This window comes from Camelus bactrianus, chromosome 3, assembly GCF_048773025.1.
Source record: "Camelus bactrianus isolate YW-2024 breed Bactrian camel chromosome 3, ASM4877302v1, whole genome shotgun sequence".
NCBI classification, from domain to species: domain Eukaryota; kingdom Metazoa; phylum Chordata; class Mammalia; order Artiodactyla; family Camelidae; genus Camelus; species Camelus bactrianus.
The window spans coordinates 89533037-89555173 of record NC_133541.1 but is presented as its reverse complement, the minus strand read 5'-3'; the positions used below and the strand labels follow the sequence as shown (position 1 = coordinate 89555173).

The 22137-nt window shown below is 46.9% G+C and overlaps 1 protein-coding gene across 2 annotated transcripts in view; it reads left to right on the top strand.

Annotated features, from left to right (window-relative positions):
- MARCHF3 (membrane associated ring-CH-type finger 3) overlaps positions 1 to 4753 on the top strand; it is a 130181-nt gene extending 125428 nt beyond the window's left edge. For both annotated transcript variants that reach the window (XM_045507777.2, XM_010971559.3), the window contains one exon: positions 3828 to 4753. In XM_045507777.2, coding sequence (XP_045363733.1) covers positions 3828 to 3986 — 159 coding nt within the window. In that variant the 3' untranslated portion in view covers positions 3987 to 4753. The remainder of the gene's footprint in view (positions 1 to 3827) is intronic.
- Positions 4754 to 22137: the final 17384 nt, after the last annotated feature.

Below are 22137 nucleotides of genomic sequence, written 5' to 3'. Positions count from 1 at the left end.
TGGAGGGAAAGAAAGGCGTCTCTCTCCTTTGGTGTGAAAAACACAGAGCGGCCTCAGCTCAGCAATAGGTTATTGAATCTAGACTAACGCCTTCCCAGATAAATGCTGTACTGAGCGGCCCTGGCAAGAGCCGTAATTCAGAAGCTGACGGCACTTGGAAACTGCCCTCCGGCAGAAACCCATTGTAAACAAGCTGTCAAGCTTAAGGAGAATATGCTGTGAAATGTCTCAGATAAACAAACACAGTGTCAGTCCAGCCCTGCTCCTTGGAGGAGCCTTCCTGGAAGGGGCTCGCTGGGTGCTGTCAAGTGGGACGCGCACCCGCGCTGCTGGCCTGGAGCTGCCTTTGGAGCTCCTCGCCTCCACCGGGGCCCAGGCTTGATGCAAACTCAGGGGAACCTTCTGGAACCTGCTGTGCAGAAACACAAGTGTCTGAGACCCAGGAGGCCAAGGCCAAGGCCTCGGCCACTTCCAGCCTGAGAGTTCAGGGGAGAGGTGCCCCAGAAGCATCACTTTTCACATCACAGACCATTTGAAGTTCACGAACAGACAGAGGAGAGTTAGATGAGAACTGAGTCCCAATAAAGCATTTAGAAAGTGCCCACAGTGGGACTCGCATTAGCCTAGTGTCACGGTGCCCACAAGCAGTGACCCACAGGAGGTCCTGCCATCCCCCGCATCGCCGAAACAGCCAGTGCCCAGAACAGAAGCCTGTTAAATCACAGAACGAAATGAATGATCAGCTCCTCTGGCTGACTCCCAGTCCCATGGGGTAATCATTCAAACTCTCTTTACGAAGGGGGAAGCTCCAATAGAACAAGGCTCACTGCGAGGATGGCGTAGACACACCCTGAGGGTGTTGAGTGTAAGCCCATGTGACTGATTTACTCCCACACAGCCCTCTTCTCCTCCACGGTGCAATCACAGATTGCTGAGCGGGGCCACTTTTGGGAAGACAACTTTCAAAGCCCTGGCCCCCCAGTACGCTTCGGTCGCACCATAAACTCTCAAGAGAAAGGGCAGAATCAAAATACATAATGAGAAGATTTCCCAAAGCCTGACGTGACTTGACAGCAAACCTTGGGCCACAGCCTGTCACCTCAGGGAGAGGTAGATGCTAACATACTCTGGCCCACTTTGTGCCATGCACGTGACCACAACTCTGTACAGACCTTGCCCGTGATGAGAGGTTAATAAATATCCTTTAGATGAAGAAATGAAGACAATTCAAGAAACCCATCCCATACGGCGTGTTAGTTTTAGAAGTGTGGACCTGTGCTTTCTTCCTCCTCTCTCCTTAAAACCTCAGAAATTTAAGAATTCCTAAATGAAGTTCCCAATGTTACTATTGCCATAGCTTCTTTGTGGTGTATGTTTTTAATTTCTTCCTCACTGCCTCTTTATTTCTCTAAATCAAATTTCCTTTATTTCTCTTCTGTTCCACTGGGGGAAGGAGTGGCTTGGAGCTCCGAGGCTGGAGCCAGGCTTACCCAGGGCGATTGCAAACCCATTGTCCTTCTGCACTGCACCTACCTTCCTTTATATTCCCCGATGCAGCGTCATCTTCCTGTGATGCTTTCTTCTTACTGATTGAATTTGCCTGCACAACGTGGTGGTGAACAGCAGTTAAGACAGATTAATGCGCAGCAAGATTTCGTTCGTTTGTCGGAACAAGCAGGCCGATTTTTGTACTTCCCAGCCAGGGAACCAGGAGACCTGCTAAGTTGTCGACTCCCCGCGTTCCTTGAAGCCGAGCTTCTCCCTCCCGCTTGAGTGTACATGCGAATCACCTGGGGATCTTGTTAAAATGCACGCTCTGATCCCGTAGATCTGGGCGGAGCCCACGATTCCGACATTCTAACAAGCTCCCAGGTGGTGCAGCCTCCACGGCCACACTGAGAGCAAGGCTTCAAAAAGGATACAGCCCAACCTGTCTTCCCTCCCCTTCTCTCCCCCCAGTTCCCAGTATCTAGGAAGGAGCGCCATGAAATCACCTTGTTTTCCATACTCGGCACTAACACGTGACAGTGACTGTGCTAAGTGCTTTTTGTGCATGATCTCTGCCATCATTATTCACATTTTACAAACGAGGAAACTGAGACTTGGAGGCGGCAAACCACCCTCCCAAAGTCACGGAGCCGCTAAGAGGAGGACGCGGCTTCAGCCAGGTTTGCCTGCCCGGAGCCCGTGGGCTGCTCCCTGCGTGGTGGTTCCGCTTACTAACCGAGCATGCGCAGCTCTTCAACATCCCGGGCGCAAGGGCTTTGGATTTCAAACCCAGCTTTCCTGGAATATTTCCAGATACCAGACTTCTCGCACTGCCACAGCTCTTCATGAGTGCTTGTCTGTGTCCTACCTCTTCCCTGCGCTCAGCCCTGAGCAGCACGCTTTCCAGCCTGCCTCTAACATTCACGAGTATCACCAAGCAGCAGCAGGACATAATAGGTACAAGAGAATCAAGCTTAAAAAAAGAAAAGAAAAGGGAAAAACCTCGGATCCACTTTGGCATGTTCAGAGCCTTTTGGAGAAAAGCACATCTGTGTGAGTTTAAAAGCTTGTGTTTTCATACTCAAATCTCTCTGGCACTCGGCCTGTGGCATCTGCTTTCTAGCCTCAGAAATTTGAGTGAGTGGCCTTGGATTCCATGATCCTGCCATAAAGATGAACAAGCCCTTTCTGATCAAGGGCCTGCATTCCCCTCTACTTCTGGAAACACTGAGCTCAAACCATTGGGTCAGCCCACTCTTAGGCCAGTGTGGACCCTGTACTAGGGTCAACGTGACCCACCCACGTCAGATGGTTAAACAGCCCATTATGGGATAATTTGTCACCCTAAGGTCATGGGCACCTTCCTCCCCAGCACTCACCCAGTCATCTGGCTGCACTAGAACTGCAGTCCATTTTTAAAGGCAGTTTGTACATCTTCACAAGTTAAAGCTCTGAATTTCCTGGGCAGTGCATCAATGAGTTGTGGCAGTGTTCTCAAAAAAAAAAAAAAAGAAAGAAAGAAAGAAAGAAAAAACCCACAGATGTAAGCATCTCGTTCCAGTATACTTACACAAGAAGCAAGCAATCTGGGGACACAGTTATGTCACAACTGATGATGAATCTACTGCTCGTACTGTTGTGAATTATGTAAGTGAGGCCTGAGTCTAAAGCAGCGTTGCAATTAGAAAGCACAGGATATTTTATTCACTCGTCCACTCACTCAGCAAACTTAACTGAGCAACTTCCTAAGTGCCAGACTCTGTGATAGGTGCAGGGCACACAAAGATGAATATAACATAAGCCCTGCCCTCAAGATGCTCCTGGTTCAGGGAGAGAGAGGAGCAAATGAAGTGACGTACAGGGCTCTGATGCCAAGCTGTGGTATGCACAGGTGCTGCAGCTCAGGAAGAACTCATCGGGGAGCTGGTGCCCCTGCCGAGGCTCCCCCACTGGAAGCCATGCAAGGCTGGAGCTGGAGGCAATGGGGATCGACCACAGGGACTACCAAGTACAGTTGTGCAGGTTGTGCATGGCACAATTGGAAAGGTGCCCTTCCTATCACAGTCCGTGTGAATAGGGTCCTTTGAGTTGTGCAGTGTCCAACCTGCAGAGCAGTGCATGAAGCCCCAGCAACCTTCTATTTAACATCAGAGAGAAATCTGACGATGAGAAAGGAATGTTGCCCAGCCCCTCAACTTCCTGCTACGGCAGTTTCTCCAGGGGCTCTCGCCCCACGGTGCTGCTGTTTGGAGCTGTTTTAAATGACGTTTGTTGCTTGGAGTGATTATTACCTTCCGCTTACCTGAAACCTTCCCTTATTTTTCCTCTCCTAACCCCAGGTGTCCTTTAGGTACCACTGTCGATTGTACAACGAATGGCGTCGGACCAATCAGAGGGTGATTCTCCTCATTCCAAAGTCTGTCAACATACCTTCCAACCAGCAGTCCTTGCTGGGCCTCCACTCTGTCAAGAGGAACTCAAAGGAGACAATTGTTTGACATCTGTGTGGTTGGTTGGTTGATTCGTTGTTTGGGGTTTGGAAGTTTCTGCACTGGGGCTCTGCGCTGAGCCATCCCCAAACCCGTCCTCAAGCCCGTGGGTCGAAGAACATCCAGAGCCATGTTATCCCATCGCCCTGAGCAACGGACTCCACCTGAAGGACGCAAATGCTGTTTGACTTCAAATGATGGATGCTGCAATCATATATTTGCTAAGCTGCCAAACATGTCTATTTAGCAGATACTGTATGGAATTTTCTCAACACCTCTTGAACACATGAGGAAGGTTGTCCTGCTAAAGATGCAATTCTTCCTTTTTTATTACTATTTCAAATATATATATATATATATATATAAAATTTAGATAATAATCAAAATTGAAAAGCCAGTGTTAAAAGTGGTTTCATGGTTTGGATGCGTTTTGTTTGGGCTCGTTGGTTGCTTCCCAGTTTCTACTGTAGATTCTTTGGGTCATTTGATAGCTTGAGTGGTCTTTTCCATGTCCCTTACTCAAGAGGACAGCAGAACAACTGCAGAACAAGTCATATTTGAAGGATGTTTTGTACTAAACTTCATTTAATTATTCAGTTTTTAAAGGAAAAAAAAAAGCATAGCAACTCTCCTCACAGTGAGATGTTTATTTAAATTTCATTAAGGGGGAAAAAACTTATGGTGAGAAGCACGCTCCTTTCAACCTGTTTGGTACTGACAGCTGATAGAAGCTATTTTCTAATAATAAATATCCAGTGTGTGAAAGACAAACTGCACTGATTGCAATACTTTTTTTTTTTATCGTAAAACCTGTGAAGTTGCCCAAAGTAGATTTGAAGAGGGGGAGGAGGAAAATGTTGGTGTTCTCACTCCCATTTCATTTAGTGTATGTCTTAACTCTGCATTCGCAATGACTCGGAGGATCATTAGACATTTCTAGGAAACCCTGGACCTGTTTTGCATATCAATTAGCATTCCCATTGCTCTGTTGAATTTCTAGCTTGACAGGTAGATGTGGCCAAAAAAAAAAAGCCTGTCCTAGGAGTCTAAGACCCCTTTGTCTGATGTTCAAGAAAAAGAGCCCCATGCAGTGCCTTCCCCCAACCATGAGCTAATTCTGTCACAGGCTGAAATAGGCTTTTTCTGAGGGCTCCGTGTCCTTCTTCTATCCATCGCCGTGGAAAAGATCTAGACTGCACCCTGCACTTGTGTGCCCACTGGAGCCAGAGAACAGATGTGTCATCTAAGGAGAGCACTCGCTCGGGCCAGCACTCAGTCTCCCCTCCACCCACCCACCCACTCACCCTGGAGAGAAGGCGGAGCCCAGCTTTGAGGAGTGCTCAAAATATGGATTTCTAGAACGTGACCCATATCGCGACTATCACTCCAGCGTCTGCCTTATGCTCCGGAAAGTGCAAAGGAACAGGCAGTGAGGAGGGTAATGATTTTTGTCTGCAGATTGATCAAGCCGATGCAGGTGTCACCTTTGTCTGCCGAGCCCTCCATTCAGACTACTCCCCGTGCTGCCTGGGGAGGGAAACAGCTGTACTGCTCTCCGCTGCAAAACTCAGATGTGCTTTATGGCTTGTGACAATAGATTTCCTCCCCACCACGCTTCACTTCGACACTTCAATTCCAGTAATATACGCCTCAGCCCTTCTGTTTACTCGGCCCTGCTCACCCCTCTGGGCTGTCATTAACTGCACGACCATCAACCGTTTCTTAATTGACCTTTTTAAAATGCTGGACACCACTGGCTGCACGCAGCTGTCACACATTAAATTTCCAGAGCCAAGAGTCCAACTTGGTAGCTTATGAATTGCAGCCCTGTAATATAGTTGATAAGCGACGCCCACCCAGCCTTGGTCCCTGAGCTGTCAGGTTAACTGGTGACACCTCTCAACTGAATGGCGCAAACACTTGTGAGAAGTCCATGCCCTTTCTCCTCCCTGCTTTTTCCCTGAATTAAGGAAGCAGCGGATTCCCAGGATCATTTCCTGTTGAGGTTGGCTGCAGAGAATTCCTGCTGTCTTGGTCCACGAGATAAGATATAATAAAGCAAAATATCAAAGGCAGACAGGTCCCTGGCAGCTTGCAGGGGCTCCTGCGCTGGGCAGGTTGGTGCCTGGGCCACGCCTATTTCCCCAATACAGGCACCCTGGGAAATTAAGCAGAGTCTACATGCGAGCAGTAGGCTGCTTGCGGGGTGGTGGGCAGGTCACCCTGGCCAAGGGAGGCATCATCGCTGCCCTGCCCAGTCTCTCCTTCTGAGAGACTGATCTCCATCAGCACCAGGGCCCATCTAGGATTCTGAAAGTTCTTGGAGGACACTTCATGCCCTCTTGGCTGTTGTTCAAGGCGGGAGAGTCCAGGGAACTGCAGCATAACACAAGGCACCAGCCAAGGGGGCAGAGGTAGCAGGGGCCTCGGCCCAGGCTCTGGCCCATCTCCTAGCCCCGCTGCATCTGTCTGAAGGTGGGCGCGAAGGCCCTGCCCGGGTGACCGGGTGACCGGAGGCCCTGCTGGCCTTGTACTCTCTCTCCCTTCACTTCTTTTTGAAAGATCCAGAGTGAAAGAGGAAAAGGAAGGAGGAGGGGCAGGCAAAGGATCCTGCTGGTTCACTGCTTCCCTCCCGCCCCCTTACGCAGTCCTCTCTCCAGGCTTCTTGCCATATCCTATCCGGACCATTTCCCGTGAGAACATCAGATGGAGACAAACACATGTCACAGAGAAGCCAGCGGGGAAAGCAGCGACAGAAACAAGTCCGGGGCGCTCTCGCCTGCGCACGTGCATGTTTCTGCTTGTTCTCATCCAGGGAAGGACAGGAACATGGAGCATTCCTACAAATTCTCCAGCTCCTCAGAGAACTGAGCAGAAGCCCAGGAGGGCTATACAACCCACCTAAGGGAAAATAAATGGCATGACTTGAAAGCTCCAGGTCTTTGTCTTTCGTGTCCAGGTCTCCCTCCCCGTGCCCCATGTGTCCGGAACTGCCACGTGCAGATGGGCGGTACAGCCAGTCAGTTCATTGTCAGGGAAAGTAACTCACCTAGGAACACGGAGAAGCCAAAGGAGAAACTGGAAGTGAAACAATGGCCTGGCTGCTTGCACTGGGGCCAGCAGCAGCTGGAAGTGCCCCTTCCTCCCCAGTCCTCTCTGTTTCCCTCTTGGCACCATCCTGGCTACCTGTACATCAGCTGCGGAGCTGGCAGCCCTAGTGCAGGATAAGAATTATAGGTCGTGATCCTGAAGCTTTAAGTGGGATGGGAAGTGGGCCAGCAGGTGGGGACAGGGTTCAGGATTATTTTAGGTCGAGAGATTGGGACGAGGATGGACCTGGCTGGACGCTGTCCCTCCCGCCAAGAATGTGAACCATCTCGCAAGTGGCCAGCCAGAGGCTTTGTGCCTCAAAGGCTGTAGTCATGAGAAACCAGCTCTAGATAGCAATGCACGGACAACTGCAGACCCTCTCCAAAAAGGGTCAGCTTTGCAGAAATACACGGTCTGTTATGCCCCACCATCCACCTTCCCTGACCTTACAAAAGTCTCAGTGTCTTAGAGTTGGCCTTGGGAACTGCTGCCTTTCCCTGGCTTCCTGTTGGGACAGAGTGGGAGAGAACCAGCTGTGAGTCAGGCTACCTTGGTTTGACTCTAGCCCTGCAGCGTCCCAGCTGCAGCTGTGCACTAGTGACCCCACCCATGTAAGCCTCAGTTTCTGCCTCTGTAAAACAGGGATAAGACCTACCTTGGACAGTCCTTGTAAGGTTGGTAAGGCTCAGCTCTCAGTAGGCAGTTCATGAATGAACGGTGGTGCCCTTTCCTCCCCTGTTGCTCACTGTTTCTAACATCTGGGTGATTGCCTGAGTTTTGACAAACAACTTTGATCAATGATTTGAAGGACCATAAAGTTTTAAATTTCAAAATCTCTCTTCAAAAAGAAGAGGGATTAATTTTAAATAATCAACACATAGTTATTGAGCACACTGTGTTTGGAAGTAAAAAGAACTGTGAGAGATCTTTCTGGAGGTTGAAATTACTGACTTGATTGAGATTTTTGAATTACATGTGAATTTCAATTATTTTGCATTTCCTGATACTGGAGCCTAGGGCTAATTGAGAATTCATCACAGATAAAAAAATGTGCTAGTTCTGGATCTGGTACTGCCGAGGAAAACAAATATAGCCCCTCAGCTGTCTGTGTTCCCAGAAATGAGGGACTCGTGAGTCACTGGGCTCATATATCTAGTGCCTTCTTAGAGGCTCTGAATTCCGTGCACAAAGACAGCAGGAGATGGGCTCAGGGAGCTCTGCTTCGTTCTGAGAAACTCTCCTTTCTGGACACACTTTTCACCTACTGGGGCCATAGTTACCCCATCAAGGAAATGAGTAAATGGACTTCTCAGAGGTTTTATCTTATTTGTGGGCACCAGGTGCAAAGAACTGAGTTAATCATATATTTTAGTCCATGACACAATTTCTATCACCAGCAGCCTATACAGGTCCCTCTTGTTTTATTCCACAAATGTGTGGACAGGACCAAGCATGTCCCTCAAGCCATGCACTATTCAGCACTTTGAAAATCACCCCCTTTTAATCCTTATAGCGACCTCATCCACTGTTACCTAACACATTACCCCCAAATACAGTGATCTCAAACAAACAAAAAAACCCATTCTGTTGCACCTCACTGTTCCACAGGTTGGCTAGGGCTCAGCTGGGCACCTGTAGGCAGTCCCCCTTCTGGTCACACTTGGGTGTTTCAGTCAGATGGCCCAGTGCTTCTCCTGTGGCCTTTCTCTCCACATGGCATCTCAGCTTATGGGCCCCTGTCCTTCCCGAGACAGGGCTCAGGACGCCAAGAAGGAAGACGCCTCTGTCCCGCTTCCTGCCTGAGCTTGGAAGTCCTGCAGCTTTACTTCCTCTAATCCTATTGCTGGAAGCAGTCACAGGTCTCTCCTCTTGGAGGAAGCAGCTCCTTGCACATGCAGGGAAGGACAGAATTATTTGGGGCCATCCTTGGGGTTAGCTATCAGACCCTTATTACAGATGGAGAAGCTTAACCAGAGGGGTTATTTGCCCAAGGAAACAGCTAGTAAGGGGGAGAGCTGGAATTCAGACCCAGGCTCTGGAGTTCATGCTCTTAACCACTGTGCTCTTATGCCGCTCAGCTTCTACCACACTAGTATTTATTTGTTCATTTTCAGCCAGTTTGACAATATAAACCTAAGTCTTATTGCTTATATCTGTTCACATTTACACGTCTCTATTTTTTGTAGTGGCTTGGCCATCTTTTCCTTTTTCGTCTCCCTTGTCAGGTTGATGTGCTGATGTGCTGTATGTTCAACTTTCTCTTAATTTCGCCTATGTATACTTTGTTGAACTGAAATTCTTAACTTTGACATAGTGGAAACTGGTATTTTTTTTCCCATGTGTTTTGTACTGGGGTCATCTTATTTACATTTTTGCAGTCCTTTCTCATTCCAAAGTCACAAAGATAGTCTCCCATATTTTCTTCCTTTAGCTTTATGGTTTTATGTATCACCTTTAGGCATTCAGTCTATCTGGAGTTCACCTCTGCAGACTATATAAGGATCCAACTTTATCTCCCCAAGGAAGGCTGTGTGCCATCGCTATCTAATAAGCAATCTCTCCTTTCTTCATTCACTTGTGGTGCCACCTGGAGCCATATCCAGTTCCATATAATCATGATCATGGCTTCAACCCACTTGTCTGTTCCCTGTGTTACCTGTTTTTCTTACTATGGCTTCATGACATGCCTCATTATCCAGTGGAGTAAGCAACTCCTCCCCAACCCCCTTCACTCTACCATTTTTCAAAATTGACTTAGTTATTTGTGGACAAACTTTTTATTCTCGTGTATAAACTTTAGAATAGTTTTGTTAAGTCATTTTAAAAGCCTTGATGGAATTTTGATTGTAACTGTAGTGAATTTATACATTAATTTCATGAAAATGAATGTCTTTACAATTTTTAGCCAATCCCATATTAACGATCATAGCGTAACACCATTTATTCAGCTGTTCTTTGTATCTTGAAACAGAACCTTGATAGTTACCAGTGAAATTCTTGTGCATCCTTTGTTAATTTATAAATAATTTATAGTTGTGTTGCTATTGTGAAATAAATGATTTTCTGTTCTATTTTCTAGTTGGTTAGTGGTGGTGTAGAGGAACTCTTGCCATCCTTTGCTGAACTCTGTATTTTGGTTCTCGCAGTCAGTTGATCCCCTTCTAAGCCGGCTCATTCCTGTCTTAGTGCAGTGGCCAGGCCCACCAGGACTGTCCATTGCAGGTGGGTGTGCTGGTTTCCCAGTCTGAAAGACTGTTCCCAGTGTCTCCACCATTGCTATTTGCTATACATTTTCCTTACATAACTTTTTGAGCTTATTCTGTTTCCTTCCTATTTCTAGTACTCAGTGAGTTTTTACATCATTATTTTAAATAACATTGAATTAGCAATAATAATTAAATATGATTAACAATATACCATTGAGCAGTTTGTGTGACTTTCTACTCTATAAAATCCACAATAGTAACACTATCGTTGAACCATCCTTTCAGTCCTGGATAAACCTTACCTAATATTTTCTATATCTCACTCTGCATCTGTTAGAAACTAAGAGTTCGCACCAACACTACCATTTGCAGTCCAGTATCAGAGTTCAATCTAGTTTTTTCCATTTCCATATTTACAGCTCCCTTTCCTACCGTGAGAATCCTGTTTTCATTGTCCTTATTCACCTACTTAATCAGCCGCTCTGCCAGTAACCAATCTCTCGCCTCTACAGCCATGCCCTCCCCGGGGTAGATGTCCCTGTCACCGTCCTCGGGTGCTGACACCCCGTGGCAGGTCCCCGCCAGGCTCTGGAGCAGCCAATGGCTGTTTCTCACCTTCATTCCCTTATTCTTTGGTGCTTTATTTTCATCCTTTTATTCTTTTGTCTAACCAACCTGAATTAATGTACTTCTTTAGCCTTTCTGAAAAAAGTTAGAACTTTCATCTTCTCTTTCTTTCTTTCATCCTCTTTTGTCCTGTTTTCTTTGATTTTTAGCCTTATCCTTCTTACTGCTTTCCCGGTTTGTTTTTTTCTAAAAATCTCTCTTATTTCAGCCTTTGTTTTTGGATGAATGATTTAAAGCTATACATTTTCCTCTAAGCATTTCTTCATCTCCCACAATTTTTGAAAATTTTAATGTTTAAATTTTAGGTCTAAGTACTTTTAATTTCCCTTATGCTCCTTTCTTTAATCCGAGAGTCATTTCATAGTGAGTTATTTAACTTTTAGCAAATGAGCAGGGCTGGCGAGTGTTATTCTCTTGTTTCATATTTGTGATTATTACTTTATGGTCAAAGAACTATGGCCTTGATTTGATTCTTTGAAATTATGGCACTTTGTGTGGTTTAATACAGGGTTGATTTTTACAAGTATATATACATATATGCATGTATGAATAAATAAGCTACAGCTTATCAATTGTGTAGTTCATATCTTCCTATCTTTTGCTTTTTTTCATGTTTGATCTGTCAGTTTCTGAGGGAGTATACAATTTCTGATGACGATTTATTTTTTTCTCTCCCTTTAGCCTTACTGGTAGCGGCTTTATGTGTCTGAGGCAACATAAATAAATCTTTATCATTATATCTCTTGATATGTTGTTTCTCTTACCAAAATATAATATTCTGCTTATCCACTTGATGTTTTAAAATTCTTTGTCTGAATTAATGTTAAACACTTTTGTATCCTTTTATGACTCCTGTAGACAGACAGCTCATTGCTAAATATTCTCTTTAAAATTCAATCTGAAAATCTCTTTGTTCAGTTTAATCCATTTACATTTGTTGTACTATTATGTTGGGTCTTAATTCTACCATCTTACCTCATGTTTCACTTTTTTTCCCCTGTGATCTCATATTCTCTTGGGGATCTCGACTCCCTTGGCCAGTTATGTACTCACAATGGGGGGTAACTCAATCCCCAGTGGGTCAGCAGAGAGGGTGGGCCACACACCTGGGGAGGAGACACATCTAGGTGCTGCCAATTTGGACTCACTCTCCACTTGCCACACCTCAGCAAGTGACTCGGCCCCTCAGGGATCATCCTCACTCTATCCTCATCACATTTTCTAAGTCCCATCCGCCTGGATTGCAATCAGCTTTCCTTTGAAACACAGAGGGCTAGAGGGGGAAACTGTGCGGCTGGCGTATCTGCCTGCACATATATTAATGCACCTACCTGAGTGTGGGTGAACGCAGCCCTAGCGGTACCCCCACTGACCTGCTGGCACCGCTCTTCTGTTTTCTGGGATGTGATGAAGCAGGCGGTGATCCAAAGGTACTATCAGGAGAGAGCAAGGACACACCTCCTCAACTCTGTCCCTCAGGTTTGCCCCTCCTCCCACCCATCCCTCTTCCTCCCACACCTTCTGCAGCCCAAGAGTTGCTTTTTTTTCCCCTCTCATATCCAGGGTTGATTGTAGGGGTGGGGAAGTGAAGGGGGCCAAGACTCAGGGGAAGTTTGCCATAGAATCTGCCATCAGCACTTCTCAAAAAGCCCTTCTTGGAGCCCTGAGTTGCTGCAGGGGACTGAGTATGGGAAGAGCCCTGTAACCTTGGCTCTGGTGCCCCAGCCCCATCCAACCACTTTACTTCTGCTTCGTATGGTGAGGATTGGGGCCAGTCAGATTTCACTCATAGGAAAATTAGTGTTGAAGCTTCTTAGGTTCGTTTTTAATTCTAAAATTCTGTGTAAACTCATCTAGCTCCCTGGCTCTTGGGGACCCTGGGTTTGTAAAGGGCAATGAAGTGCTTGGCAGATCTGTGTTGCGTGGGCCTGTCCTGTATGAAAACAACCGACCACTCGTCTCCCTCCCCTCCCCGTCTCCTCCCAGTTCACAGCAGGGAGGCCTCTGTGTCTTTCAACCCAGAACCACATTTTGTTCTCAGATAAGGCTTAAAGGCTGCTGACGTGAGGATTTTTTTTTTTTAATCTATCTGGAGATTTGTGGGAGAAATGTCTGAGAGCAGACGGGAGGGAGACTGTGCGGAACACCCATCCCAGACCTGTGTGGAGGCCCCTCAAGGCCAGGGAGGCAGCGGGCAAGCCAGCAATGAGGATGCCCCCTACAATGGCCAAGGGGCATTACTTTTACAGCATAACAACTAGAACTATGTTTCCTGCCCTTTAAACAGGAAGCTCAGACTGGCTTTGTGGAAATTTGCAAATGACTTTCCTAACACACATGGAAGTACTCCTACAGAGCTCAAAAATGTCACTGGCTTTTCTCCATCATTTACCTCCCTCATACCTGTCCATGCCTAGTAAATGCAGGGCCAACCATCTTTGATGTCTCCCACTCAGCAGCTGAGGGAGCCAGATGGCTGGGTGACACCCACGGGACACCACTTGGAGCTTACCCTCTACCGGGCCTCTCAGCAGTGAGGGGCTATGGGCAACCCAGCCCCGGACCCTGGAGATGGTTAAGGGGAGTCTAGGGGAAGCGATCTAAGACACCATCATCTGGGTATTAGTAGATCTAGTCTGCAGTCTGTGTGAGGGCACAGGACCCAGGCCTCATGGGCAACATCTTACAACAAAATTAGCAATCCTGAGTTAGAAGGTGTGTGTGTGAGAACCTCCCCAAAGGCATGCACCATTCTGGAATGAGTGGGCAGCTCTGAATCAACAGGCTATGGAGCAGGGCAGAATCTTTATGTGGCCTCGGCCTGAACCTCCCCTCTCAGAAGCCAGTGCTAGCAGGCAAGGTGAGAGAAAAGAATCTATCGGTTGTGAGTAAATTTGCTTCATCCCAGAGGCGGAGGAATTCAACTCAGGCAGTGTATGCAAAGGTTAAGGGACTTGCAAACATGCACTTAAGGGAGTTCAGGTGGGATTTAGTTTGTTTAATGCACCTGGCGAAAAAGTCAGTGGCCATCAATCACCTCCTTGTGCATGACTGGGGCCCCCTCTGTGTGTATATATATCCCGTACAGGCTCACTGTTATCTACACAGTCTTCAAAAACTGGTCACACCCGGTTGTGGTCTCCGACTAAATACCGTTTCCTATGAAAAAGAATCAGGTCTCCTTGAAGAAATGTCTGGGTCTAGGTCAGGGGCAGGGAAATGCAAGGTGAACCTGGAGCACCTTGTCTACCAGAAAATGAGGTGGACTCCCGTGGTCGTGTCCAGAGGACACAGGATCCAGTCCAAATAGGCTCCCACTAGAATGCAGTTTGGTGCAGCCACTGTGGAAAACAGTATGGAGAGTCCTCAAAAGACTAGAAATAGACTTACCATATGACCCAGGAATCCCACTCCTGGGCATATATCCAGAAGGAACCCTACTTCAAAGACACCTGCACCTCAATGTTCATAGCAGCACTATGACATGGAAACTGCCTAAATGTCCATCAACAGATGACTGGATAAAGAAGATGTGTTATATTTATACAATGGAATACTATTCAGCCATAAAAATGACAATGTAATGCCATTTGCAGCAACAACGTAATGCTATTTGCAGCAACGTTGGAGAATGTCATTCTAAGTGAAGTAAGCCAGAAAAAGAAAAAAAAATACTGTATGAGATTGCTCATATGTGGAATCTAAAAAAAAAAAAAAAACATAAATACAAAACAGAAACAGACTCACAGACATAGAATACAAACTTGTGGTTGCCATGGGGGTGGAGAGTGGGAAGGGACAGACTGGGATTTTAAAATTTGTATATACTGACAGGCATATGCAGAATAAACAAGATTATACTGTATAGCACAGGGAAATATATACAAGATCTTGTGGTAGCTCACAGAGAAAAAAAAGTGACAATGTGTATATATATATATATATATATATATATATATATATATATATACACACATATATATATATGTTCATGTATAACTGAAAAAGTGTGCTCTACACTGGAATCTGACATAACATTGTAAAATGACTGTAACTCAATAAAAAAATGTAAAAAAAAAAAAAAAAAAGGCTCCCACTAGCCTAAGATGGAACAATATGAGTATCATGGAGAGCAAGGGCTGCACTGAATTTTTACCACCATCTATGTTAAAATTCATGAGTTTATAATGATACAAAAAAAAAAAAAACCCTCACTGGTCACCTTTGGAATATGCTGAAAAACCAAATCATCATTCCAATAACTGCTTTTTAGAAAGTGTCTTGTGTGCACTCTACCTTGGGATGTAATTGATGAAAGAAAGTTCTTTAGAGAAGACTTGCACCTAAAAAGTGTGGAAATAATGATAGAATCTAAATGGAATCATCGATGTGCCTAATGATCATTAGAGGATGCTAAAACAATTAGCTGATGGGGAACTTTATAATAGAAGAGTCGACCCTCAACGCCTACACCCAGATCGATCTTAACATCACAAGAAAGAGCGGAGCTGACACTGTGTACCTCCTGACAAGAAGCCACAGGAAGTACACAGAAACACTGGAGACATTCCTGCAAAAAACTGAACATGTATGGGGTCAGGCACTGCTGCTTCCTAGTTCACAGGAGTTAGAGGGATGGATAGATTGTTAAATGACACCAACAGCACGGTTTCTGGCAGCAGCACTATTGACACTTTGGGGTGGATAATTCATTTAGAAGACTTTTTAAAACGCATCAACAAATGTAACACGTGGACCTTGTTTGGATCCTGATACAGAAAAACCAAAGGTAAAAAAAGAAAAAAAAAAATCATGAGACTATCAGGGAACTGTGAACACTGGATACCTGACCATATTAATGAATTATTTGTTTTAGGTATGATAACAGAATAAAAAGTCCTGTCTCTCAAGTTACATTCTGAAAGGGCTGATGAAGCAGTTGTGCAACATCTGGGATTCCAGGGGCTGGCAGAGCAGGAGGGAGTATGGGAGACAAGACAGGGGTTGGAGGGGGAGGGTGTACGGACCACATTGAAGCTGGGTGATGGTGTACGTACAAGGGGTTCACTATGCTAGTCTCTCCATTTTATATATGTCTAAACTTTTCCATTGTAAAGTTATTAAAAAAAAAAAAAAAGTGGCACCGCTGCCTGACACTCTCTAAAAGGACTCACCGCTCTGCGGGGACCAGGGAGCTGAGGCAGGGTGGGCTGTAGCTGACCCCATAGGAGAGGTTCCAGATAAACACAAGAACTAAGGATGGGCTCGAATCAGAGGCTGGAGGGTCAAGGTGGGTCATTTTCCTTAGCGAGGTTATATACGCCAAGGTCAAATAGTTAGCTGTTTGCCGCGCTGGAGTGAAACCCCATCAGACAGTAGGGGAGGACAGCGGGCTGGAGATGCCCAGAGCGGAGGGGAGGGGAGGGGAAAGTCAGAGAAACCTTGAGTTCCAGTTCCCAGAACGATGCTTTCCATCACGGATATAAGGCGGAGCGGCCTCGGCGCATCCAATTAAAAAAACCTCACGCCCAGCTGAGACTGGAGGGCGTCAGCGAGGCTTCCCTCACCTGCCAGGCCTGCAATGAGGCCTCCGCACCCTGGAGACAGAAGGCAAGCGCCCGGCAGCCCAGCGCGCGCGGCGTGGTCTGGAGGCGGCAGAGGGCTTGGTAGTTAGAGGGGTGATCTTCATGATCTCATTCTCCGTGCGTCTGCAGATCAGTACCAGCTGCACCCAGTGCCCCGAGGGCCAGGAGCATCCGCGAGGGCAGGCAGGTCTGCCCCGACCTCCGTCAGGCTTCCCGGGCGGATGTTAAAGTCCTCCCTTTCCCTACTGTTCAGGAGCGGTGGCCAAGTGTCCCTGCAGGCAGAGAGGCCCCTGCGAGGACACAGCCTCTTGATCTATCCCAGCCTCCTGGCCCCTAGGGCATGAGAGAGACTTGCCACCCAGAGGACAAAATAGGGAGGAAACTGTTGAATTGAATCCCACTGTGGTCCAAAATGAATGAACATCTAGACAGAGGACCAAAACTGGAGTTCTTCTCCTAGAGGAAAACTTAACCAGTTTAAAATACCCACCCCCTCCCAGACACAAACGTGTGTGCATGTGTGCACATTAAAAAAACCCTGTCTCTCTTTCTCTCTCTCTCTCACACACACACACACAGCATTAAAGGAATCCTGGGACAGGCCAGCTCTTTCCATTGTCACTATCTGCGTGCCCCAAGGCTACATCATCTGAAACCTCTTCCTCCCTCTCCCCTGACCACACGAGTTCAGCATCACTCAGGGAAGAAGTGCCTGGAACGGGGTCATAAGCCCTCAGAAGGGGACAGTATGCTTATGATATAAGTCAATGAATGGGACGCAGACATGTTTACATTTCTCGTTCCTCCCACCTCTTCTTGGAATAAGCCTCTTCAAATAATGGCCTTCCTGTCGGCTTCCTCATTTCCCCTGAAGACAGTATGGCTGGGTGTTCAATTGTTTCCCAGTTATAACCATCCAAAGTCATTCCCTTCAGGTCAGCTGTTGCCTCCCAAGGGTGTTGATGAGAACACACTGAAAGAAAAAATTGCTTAAGAAAGCAAGACACCCTATGATCCACCATTACAGGGCTGAGCTCATTACTGTAATTCAGGATTCCAGTGCCAAAGATGACACAAATACCCCAACTGCCTTCCTTTATTTCATAATTCAGTGTTTCCCAACCTTCATCAAGCATTTTGAGAAAGAACTGCCAGAGACCCACAGTTACTTCTTCTCGCACCTGGGCGGGGAGGAGCAGGCAGTCCACCCTGGTTGGCCATGTGCTGCTTTAGCTAACATGCCAGAGGCTTTGCCCGGTGACACATCAATTCCCTTTCCAGCTGAAGGCTTGAATAATTTACTTGAATGAAAATCTAAACTCAACCTAGAGCCATCAGATCAAGGACAAGCGAGGTCCTGTCATCTCAGTTCCATGGATCAAGCAAGCACAGCAAGTCTGTGTTCAGCGTCTGGGTGAGGTCAGCTGGGATTCGGCCACGTGCAGGCCCTGTGCACCGGGAGCGCTGGTAGGGAGGATGGCCAGCCGGCATGAGCCAAAAGATTTTCTCAGCGTCTGGGTCTCAAAGGAGAACTGGGAAGTGATAGCCAAACACAGTCCAGAAAACCTCTCTACTTCCCATTTGAGCCCTGAGCACGTGGGGCACCTTGACAGTCACTGTCATCTTCAGTCTGTGACAGGCTGGCCACATTCGTACCTTCGCCCACGTTGTTCAAAACCAGAGCTCACAAGTGCCTCTTTCCTGCCGCCTCGTATGGGAGACCAGCTGCCCGTGGTCTCTTACAGGAGACCTCTGTGTGTGATGCCTTCCTCCTAGAAGCGACCTTACCACAGCTGTAGTTTTCCATCTTCGTGTGCTCATTTCACTGAGACCCACACTGGCCTGTCAGCTCCATCAGGGTCAGCACAAGACTGCCTTTCACTCAGCATTCTATCTGTCGGTGCCTCATACACAGCGTGGCACTTGGTAAGTAATGAACAAGTGTGAAGTTAGTATTTATTCCTGAAAAAAGTAAAGCATGGTGCTTCTGGTATGCCCAATGGCTCTCCCTGCTGAACGACTCAACTGACCAGAAGTGTTAGCTCTGAACAACATTGCCTTCCCTTATAGACTTCTGCACACTAACAGCAGTGAACAACCTGCCCCTCACCTTAAAGCCTCACCTTACTTCCCAGTTCCCCTAATCAAAAATGTTGAAATAATCATTAAATCATTAGTTTTAAATTCCTATTTATTTATTTCAACCTATTGTATTGGTATGTCCTTTCTATGTGCTCTACTTTAACTCTCCCATCAGCTCTCTAGTAATAGTTTTTTTTTAGTCTCAGTTTACAGATAAGGAAACTGAGAAGCAGGAATATTAGCTTTCCAGGCTCCCACTGTTAAGTGACGCATCTTAGTGTCACTACTGCTGCTCCTCTCAGGGGTTTCCCAGTCACAGAGCTAGTTTAAAGGCAGAAACAATGCAGTTCTTTCTTCTATTTCCAGCCTGTCTGTGGAGAAGGTCCATCCATGTGGGAAAGTACAAATTTGGGACAGATCCATGACTACACTTGGCATGTTTTAAAGAACAGTTCTCCAACATTAAAATTTTTTTCTTATATCCTTTGTAATCAGAGCTGAGTCACCAGTTCCAGTAATTCCTGTCACTCATAGCCCCCCACTGCCCACTAGGATAAGTGGGGCGGACGTGACAACTCTCTGGGCCCTTTTCAACAATTCCCAGATCCATGACTAACTCATTGCTTCACTAAGGCCCCACCGGCTTTCAACTACTTGCTGAGTCCTCCACCACCTCTGCTTAGCTTAGCTTACCTTACCTTACGGTGACCCCACAGGAGGCTTCACATCAGGACAAATGCATCCTGACACGCAACCAGCTCAGGAAAGGGCGGGCCACCCAGGCTGTGGTGCGCTGTTCTGTCTGAGGGCACAGGGAGACAGGAACACGCAGCGAGACTGCAGGCTCTGGAAAGAAAGCAGAATCCCTCCCTGCTCCTGACCCAGGCATCAGCTCATCCACACGAAAGCATTTTCTAAACTGCAACATGCCAGTAACATTAATGACAACTGCCATTGGTCTAAAGAACATTAGAAACAGAGATTTAAAATAGGGATTGGGGGTGATCTGACAGTGGGAAGCATTCCCATTCATCGTTGACGAGGAAGAGCACGGTTCCCACTGGCACACGAATTATGCACGTTCTTTTCTACCAGCCGCCCGGGGAAGGAGAAGGGGCACAGTGGTCAAGAAGGTGGCCTGTGTGATAGACCGAGCTCCCAAGAAAACCACCACATGTCTCATCGTGGTATTCTGTCTGCGTGCTAGGGCAGTGCCTGGCAGAACTCAATCCCCCAGGGAGCAGCTGCTGAAGGAATGAAGGAGTGAATAAACGACTTAACCTCTGGGCAGGTTACCCCCGCTGTAAAACAAGGATAACACCCCTTACCCAGGGTGGTACTGCGAGCTTTAAGTAAGGTAACGTTTGGTGTGACGACCCTGCACAGAGCACCTGGCTGTATGAACCCCGTCTGTTCCTTTCTCTCTGCCTCCTTCTTCTTCTTTATGGATCTTATGTTGCTTTTCCTCCTCCTCCATGAGAATGAGGCTATTCCATGTGCAAGGAAGAGACATCAAGACAGCACTGCACATCTGGAACCCTGCCCCTGCCCACTTCTCTTAGTTGGGTCCCAAGTTCCCCAGATGCATGACACAGCCAAGGGTGCTGCTTCAGGCTCCTCTAGGAGTTTCTGATACGACCACCCTGAGTTACCCAAAGCTTTCCCCTCTGATGCCCAAACCCTTCCTTCTCCACAAAAGGCTGCCGACCAGATTTGCAAACATAAGCACTATTCCTGGGGACCCCGTAGCCACATCTCTGAGTTCTGTCCAGGCCCACTATTTCTTTCACGATGTATAATAATGACTATGCAGCAGCCACTCAATGAATGTTTTCAGCTTTTTTCCCCCAACGTTCAAATTTCCTAACAGTTCTTTTCTTACCAGGGCAAAAACTTCAGAGAAATGGGCACCTGGGAAAATGGTTCAGAGGAAGATTTTGACCCTAGAAAGAGCCTGGGTTCAGATCTCTTGCCACTTGTGGGAAGGCAGCCTCACGAAGGAGTGGGGAGCTTGCAGCCAAGAGGAAGGCTGGGTCCGGAAAGGAAGGAAGAGAACGGCTGCCAGAGTCTAAGTCCAAAAGCAGTGCTCGTGAAAGGGGGATGTGTGAGCTGGGAGACTCCCAGGATCCCATGTTGAGAGAGGAAGAAACGAAGGATGAAAGAATCAGGAACCTGGGACTCAGAGTCTGGGAAACTAGACAACGAACAAGTCCTTGAAGATCACTCTCAGCCACTAAGCTAGAAAGCCTGCTTCTGTCGGAGCTGAGCCCTGCCAGCTGGAGCCGTGTCCTTCTGTTGTGATCACACAGTGGACACTTAGCTAGCACTCGCAGCTAATGTCCATCATAGGACACAGGATTATACAGAAGGGGACTGTGGAAACACCCACGTGTAGTCAACAGATCAAACCAGACAGTTGGAAGACAATTACCCAAACTGAGTCACAAAACACTGAAGGAAAACAAACACTAGGGGTGGTACCTCCACACAGTTGTACGGGGAGGTCTGCCCCAAGCTGGGTGCACGGAGAAATTCAGAAGGCTGGCAGATGCTCATGGCAAGGATTAGGGCACAGAACTGTGGGCCAAGTGGGTCATGAAAGAAGGCTTAAAAGGCAAGTGAGGATTCTATTTGAAATCAAAGAAATCAACACCAGTATTTAAGAAAATGGCATACAAAATGCAGAGAAATCATTAAGGTACACAGACTAGCGCCCGCTGGAAGTAACACACAGCCAAAGGAAGTATTCAGACCACTGGAATGGAACAAGAGCTGCATTTCTCTAAAAGCTAACTTGGCTGGCCTTTAAACTGAGAATTCCAACTCAGACTGGTGCAAGAAGCCTTCCCATAATAAACCTGGGTGACCATGTGTTTTAGTGCCATAAATAATTAAACTACTAAATAGGCTATCTCCTTAAAGTAAAAGGTCCATTGTGGCCTCTGGAGAAACATCAGCAGAAGACAGGATTTACTGTGATGATCAAGTGAAGGAAAATATGTACCATGGAAGTGAGGGGTAGGAGGGAGCGAGGTGACTCCCCACTGGGGGTCCGATGCTTGTATCCAGGGCAGACTGTCCCCTGCCCGCACTCGCACCCTCCACAATGGCACTGCAGCCTTCAAGTACGGTGCTGTCTGCATTAATTCACTCTTCTTCCCACTCCACGTGCTCATGTGACGCTCCCTCTGACACTTGAAATGCTACCTCTGAGAGCTTCACTATATTTTGCCTGTTTTCCTCATTCGCATCAACTTGGTTCTGAATATCCCTTCATTAAGGTAAGACAAAGGGCAGAAACACCAAATCCTGAATACTACCTCCTTCAGTGCCTTTTGTGGGAACGGAAGGAGTCAGTCCCAATTTCAGAATTCTGGGTTTTGACAGGTAAATATCATGGAAATACTAGAACTTTGCTCCACAGACTCAAAAGTTCGAACCCTAAGAGTCCTTCTCCTCTGGTGGTACCTCCTAAAATTCACATCCATGCTGCTACTTCATGCAGAAGAACTAAAAAGATCTGTATTTTGTTTAGAAGCCAGTGATCCAGAAGCATGGATTAAAGTCTTT